Source organism: Acanthisitta chloris, unplaced genomic scaffold, assembly GCF_000695815.1.
Source record: "Acanthisitta chloris isolate BGI_N310 unplaced genomic scaffold, ASM69581v1 scaffold1240, whole genome shotgun sequence".
Taxonomy (NCBI): Eukaryota; Metazoa; Chordata; class Aves; order Passeriformes; family Acanthisittidae; genus Acanthisitta; species Acanthisitta chloris.
This window is the reverse complement of record NW_008653185.1, coordinates 1-6,540: the sequence shown is the minus strand read 5'-3', so window position 1 is coordinate 6,540 and position 6,540 is coordinate 1. Positions and strand designations below refer to the sequence as shown.

General features: G+C 53.7%; 1 protein-coding gene across 1 annotated transcript; it reads right to left on the bottom strand.

The window, feature by feature from the left end:
• Positions 1 to 5,056: 5,056 nt before the first annotated feature.
• Positions 5,057 to 6,286, bottom strand: LOC103807019 (tubulin beta chain; the record flags this gene model as incomplete). The annotated part of the gene is made up of 1 exon (XM_009079739.1): positions 5,057 to 6,286. A coding segment is annotated over one exon (1,083 nt), but the record flags the coding sequence as incomplete, so codon positions are not given.
• Positions 6,287 to 6,540: the final 254 nt, after the last annotated feature.

The following is a 6,540-nucleotide window of genomic DNA, read 5'->3' as shown; positions in this document are numbered from 1 at the left end:
ACCCCCAGCTCCCTCAGCCTCTCCTCATGGCACTTGTGCTCCAGTCCCTTCACCAGCCTCGTTGCTCTTCTCTGGACCTGCTCCAGCCCCTCAATGTCCCTCCTGAGCTGAGGGGCCCAGAACTGAGCACAGGATTCAAGGTGTGGTCTCACCAGTGCCCAGTGCAAGGGCAGAATCACCTCCTGGTCCTGCTGACCACACTGTTCCTGATCCAGGCCAGGATGCCATTGGCCTTCTTGGTCCCCTGAGCACACTGCTGGTTCCTGTTCAGCTCCCTGTCTATCCAAATGATATATATATTCTCAAGTAGAAAATATTCTCTCTTGCCTTCATCCAAAGGTTACACTGGATACATTCCCTGCTTTGACTACACCAGGGGTCTGTCCTACATCCCAGCTGTGAAGAAAGCAGTGCTCAGCTTTGACCAGAAACAGGTAGATTATACATTGTTGGACTGAGAATGTGCCTGATGTTGGGGCTGCTCCAGCTGCATTTGCAGGAGATGGATCAGAACTGGGTTATAAGCACAAGCAAAACAAAATGCTGTTAGGTAACATGTTGAAAAAAACATGAGCAATTAAATTCTGTAACTTGTTTCCTTGGGACATTCAGGGAGGATAAATGAGTTCATAAAAGGATTAAGCAAATCCGTTGAGGGCTGGGTCAAGGGTGGCTGGTAAAAATGTTGCTCTGAGTGCAGAAACACAGGATGTGACTATCTGCACTTCCCTTATGGAATATAACTTCCCTGTCTGGAAAGCAGTGCTGGATGCATTCCTGTGCTGCTTGGGTGGACACATCTCCCATTTAGTTGGTTGTAAGGATTTTCCTTTACTAACATAATTTGTCTTAAAGGGATCTAGATCTTTTCTCCTCCTTTTGGGAAGGATGGAGAAATATCCCTACTGAAAAAGCTAAGTTGTCCCCTTGCTTTAAGAGCTCCTATATGATGCCACATAATCCTCCTGCACAGGGAAAATGAGATCCCTCCCACAGCAGTTAATGGTTTGGATGCAAAGCTACACATTCCTTCCTTCCCCCAGGGTGCAGTCTGGTCCTCGGGATGCAGTCGGATGCTTGGGATGCAGTGAGATCCCCACTGTCAGATCCCTGGGATGCTGTCAGATCCCTGGGATGCTGTCAGATCCCTGGGATGCTGTCAGATCCCTGGGATGCTGTCAGATCCCTGGGATGCTGTCAGATCCCTGGGATGCTGTCAGATCCCTGGGATGCTGTCAGATCCCTGGGATGCTGTCAGATCCCTGGGATGCTGTCAGATCCCTGGGATGCTGTCAGACCCTTGGGATGCTCTCAGGTCCCTGGGATGCTCTCAGGTCCCTGGGATGCTCTCAGGTCCCTGGGATGCTCTCAGGTCCCTGGGATGCTGTCAGGTCCCTGGGATGCTGTCAGGTCCCTGGGATGCTGTCAGGTCCCTGGCATGCTGTCAGGTCCCTGGCATGCTGTCAGGTCCCTGGCATGCTCTCAGACCCCTGGCATGCTCTCAGACCCCTGGGATGCTCTCAGACCCCTGGGATGCTCTCAGACCCCTGGGATGCAGCAGCCTCGCTGGTCCAGCTCAGTAAAAGCAGGTTACAGTATTCCAGCCCTTCCTAGTCCTCAGGACCCACTGTTGTGCCTTCATCCCAGAGCATCCGGGTCTGATGTAGGAAAAACGCCCAAGACTGAGGATTCCTAGCTCAGGGAAATGAGCTGGAAGCAGTGAGTCAGCCGGAGAGCAGCAGGGCTGTGCCCAGGGCAGCACTGAGCCTTGGCTGAGATGCATTTCCCTGCACTGGCTTCCTCCTCCCTCCCTGCTGCTGTTCGTGGGAATTGAAATGGAGCAAACACAACAAAACCCAGGCATTATCCGTGCTGAAGGTGCTGTGTGCAAAGACTTTCTGCCCCTGATTCCTTCAGCAAGCTCTGCCATGCAGCAGATGAGCGAGGGAGGTGTGTCTGCAGCAGGATTCAGTGGAATGGGAGGAACACAGGCAGCTCAGGAGAGGGAATCACACCACATTGCCATCTAAGATGGCTTCTGACTTCAAGCCACTAATCTTCTGCCCTAAATCTCTGTTGCCCTAGGTTACATACCGGGATGTGCCATGGATCATTGCTTACTGCCTGCATCAGGCAGCAGAGCACAATCCCCTCGAGCTGCTGCCACAGCTCCATCGAGCTTACAAAGGGCTGCACAGCCCTGGGACCCCCATCCCACCCCCAAAGGGGTGGCACAGCTCCAGAGTCACCCTCTGGGGGTTCTGTGGCTGCAGAGCTGTGACACTGCCCAGCCCCTCGCCTGGCTCCGGCCTCGGAGGGCAGTGATGCTGCCAGGGGATGATTTACTCTCTCCCTCAGCATTCCTGTTCCTCCTGGCCTGGGAATTGTTAATTGCTGTAGGTGGACTCATGGGAGTGCAAAAGCAGTCGAAGGTGTGCACAGACCCACACAGGAGCAGGGCAGTGTGTGCCCAGGTCCTGCTGGCTCACAGGCAGCAGAGCAGGAGGTGTTTGGGACTTGGTGTGATGCCAAAGGGCATAAATCCAGCCCAGTCTGCAGAGATCCTGAGGATTGCACCTGGGCCAGGACCTGCCCTGGGCACCAGGGGATGAGCTGGCAGGGGCTGCTGCCAACACCTGCCAGGAGGAAAACTTATGGAGTGGAAAAAGAGGAGGTGCAATGGAGCTTTTAATTAGGAGAAAGTAGAACTGGAAAGAGATTTGCTTTACATTGGCTTAAATATTTTCTATAATGCAAAGTCAAAGCACATGACTTTGGTAAAAATAGTGTGTTTGAAAATGAAACATTCCATGTTGTCATGTTGAGGATTTTTTTGTTTGTTTTCCAGATTAGGAGTAGAAATCCTCCTTACACCTTGGGCCTGAGATATCCCCCATCACACTGGCCTGAGCAGAGACTTCACCCCAGTGCTGGGCTCACACCTTCCTGCCCAGGCTGTATCCCACGTAAGTTCATCAGCTGCATGACAATGAAAGTCACCAATACTAATTACAGTGGGTAACCAGTGCTGTTATTAGCTGGAGTGGCACAGAAGTGAACAATGACTGTAGTGCTCCACATGGGTGGTAGATTTTTTCCTTCACTCTGTGCCAAGGTGCTGGAGCTGTGCCATGCCCTCACTGGGGCACATTCTCCCCCGGCTGGGGAGGGTCAGGAAAGTGATTCTGTTCTGAAAAACTTCAAGGCTGATAAAGAGCACAAGACAGAGGATACAAAGGGGTTGAGAAAGCACCTGGTGGAATGGCATTGGCCACCAGGACAGGTGGGGGCTGCCCCGGGGTCTGGGTGAGCATTGTCAGGTCTTGGTGCTGCCTGAAAGGAGGTTGGAAGGAATTTTGTGTGCAGGGGGAAGGTGTTGCCCATGCACCTGGAAGCATTAAGGTAACAGGCTAAAATCTCAGCAAATCAGCAACTGCTGTATTGCTGTTTGGTCAGAGCTCAGCAGTGTGGGTGGGGGATGATGGAGCTCAGCTAGGGAGAGCTGAACTCATTGCTTGTCCTTACTGCAGTGCAGAGGGGGAAATGGGCTAAGACAGAAAATGTGGTGGAATTGGAAGCAGAGTGGGAAAGCAATCCTGGCAGGGTTGGGCTGTGGCTGATGGAGAGGCTGAGCCCAGGGAAGAGAATGCTGAGGCACTGAGTGTGGCTTTCCTTAAGGTTTGTATCAGGGCCTGGGAAAGCCCAGTGGAACACCCACCTGGGCAGTCAGCAGGAGCTGGAAGGATGGTCCAAGGGGGGGACAGGGACAGGTGAGGCTGGGCAGGCCTCATGCTCAAAGGTGGAAGCAGCGAGTCGAGTTTGGCCTCTGTCCCCACATGGCTGGGACGACACCACTGCTGTCCCTGTTACCCTCACCCTGTCCTTCCCGGCGTGTCTCCGGGTGCTGCTCCACAGGGAGGGCTGTGCTCACACTCCACAAGGCTGTGGCCTGCAAGTTGGAGTCCCCTGAGGAAAATCCTCAGGGCCCCTACCCAAGACTCTGGTGTTAGCCCTGTCTCCAGGGCCCTGCCCTCCCTTCGCCCTAAAATCAAGGGCAAGACCCAACTCCTGTTTTACTTCATGTCACAGAAAATGTAGTGCCATCTTCCCCCTCAGCCTGTTCTCCCATGCAGGCCTGGCACAGGGCACCTGTTCCTGCAGACATCCCCAGTTCCCTGGCCCAGGAGCCACCACAGTCAGGGCAGCTCTGACTGCTCCAACCAGTTTTGCTCTGGGTGGAGAAATGAATGAAGGCAGAAAAACTTAAGACTCAGTTGCAATTTAGAACCTTCATCAGAATTTCTTGGCTCCCTCCTGTCCAGCTACTCAGTGACAGCTGTGTCACTTCAGGTGACACTGAGCTATTAACTCTGCCCAGTAATAATGTGCTGTTCACACAGGTTTTCACTACAAACCAGTGCCAGCTGGTACCAGGTGCAGAGCTCTCCCCAAAAGCACAGGCTGTGCTTTACTTCAAAACCTCTGCAAACTCATTTTGGAAGCAACTGCAGCAAAGCTGTGCACGGAGCAGCTCTAGTGGCACTTGTCCTTAGTAGCAGGTGCCACAGAGTGTGTCACAGCTGACCCCAGTGCTCCTGGGCCAGGACTCAGCTACCTGCCAAGGAGCTGCAGTGGATCTGCTCACCTGCTGCCAGCAACACCATTTTGTGCCCAGGCAGCTCTAACTCCACCCCCCCAGCACACCCTGTCTGTCCCTGGCAGCAGCTGCTCCTGCCCTGAGAGGCTGCAACAGCCCTCACGCTGGTACCTAAATTTAGACACAGCCTGGAGCCAATTCCATCCTCCCTGTGAAGTGTGTGCCCCTCCAGCAGCACCTGATCCTAAGGGAATACCAGGAAATGTCTTCACTGCCCACGCCCCCAGAGCAGGCAGGAGTGGCACCAGGCAGTGACAGCGATCACAGTGGCTGGAGGGAGGTGCCACGGGCAAAGGTGACAGTGCTCATGCCAAGCTGTTTTCCTCTTCCAGACCTCAGGCTGACCTATGAGGATGGCACCCAGGGAGCTTCCCAAAAGGAAGAGAGGACACCAGCTCGTGCACTGTGAAAACTGCTTTAATGGTGCCTGTACAGCATTGGAAGTGACTTTGAAACAAGAATAAGAACACAACACAAACAAAGAACTTGTCAATGAGAGATTCATACAACTTTAAACAAAATTTACAGGTGTTCAAATGCATAGCTTTATTCTGCTTCCTCCTCAGCCTCCTCCTCAAACTCCCCCTCCTCCTCGGCTGTGGCGTCCTGGTACTGCTGGTACTCGGACACCAGGTCGTTCATGTTGCTCTCAGCCTCTGTGAACTCCATCTCATCCATGCCCTCTCCAGTGTACCAGTGCAGGAAAGCCTTTCTGCGAAACATCGCAGTGAACTGCTCAGAGATGCGTTTGAACAGCTCCTGGATGGCCGTGCTGTTGCCAATGAAGGTGGCAGACATTTTGAGGCCACGAGGTGGAATGTCACAGACCGCTGTTTTCACATTGTTAGGAATCCATTCCACAAAATAGCTGCTATTTTTGTTCTGAACGTTTAGCATCTGCTCATCCACCTCCTTCATTGACATGCGGCCCCTGAAGACAGCGGCCACGGTCAGGTAGCGCCCGTGGCGCGGGTCACACGCCGCCATCATGTTCTTGGCATCGAACATCTGCTGCGTGAGCTCCGGCACCGTCAGGGCTCGGTACTGCTGGCTGCCACGGCTCGTCAGAGGGGCGAAGCCGGGCATGAAGAAGTGCAAACGAGGGAAAGGAACCATGTTCACTGCCAGCTTCCTCAGGTCAGCGTTGAGCTGGCCTGGGAACCGCAGGCAGGTGGTGACACCGCTCATGGTAGCCGACACGAGATGGTTCAGATCACCATAGGTTGGGGTGGTTAACTTCAGTGTTCTGAAGCATATGTCGTACAAAGCCTCGTTATCGATACAGTAGGTCTCGTCCGTGTTCTCCACCAGCTGATGCACAGACAGGGTGGCATTGTAGGGTTCTACTACGGTATCTGACACTTTGGGGGAGGGCACGACACTGAAAGTATTCATGATCCGGTCTGGGTACTCCTCACGGATTTTGCTGATGAGGAGGGTACCCATGCCAGAGCCCGTGCCACCACCCAGGGAATGAGTAAGCTGAAAGCCCTGCAGACAATCGCAGCTTTCCGCCTCCTTCCTTACAACATCTAACACAGAATCGACTAATTCAGCACCTTCCGTATAGTGGCCCTTTGCCCAGTTGTTTCCTGCTCCACTCTGACCTGGAAAAGAGCCATTTTCGTATTAGATTACGGTCACTGCTTCCTACTTATCGCTTGCGAGCAAAGCCTAAGAGCATCAGCCTACAGCCCAACCCAGCGAAAGCTTTCACGTGAGCACGCAGCACCTCTGCAGACACGCAGCAAACATTAATTATCCATGACACAGCAGCCGCTCCATCCCACGCCGAGCGCGGGAGCCCGAGCCGCGGCGTGCCCGGGGAGGAAACGGCAGGATTACCCTGGGGCCGCTCCCTCGGAGCATGTGCAGCCCCGCCC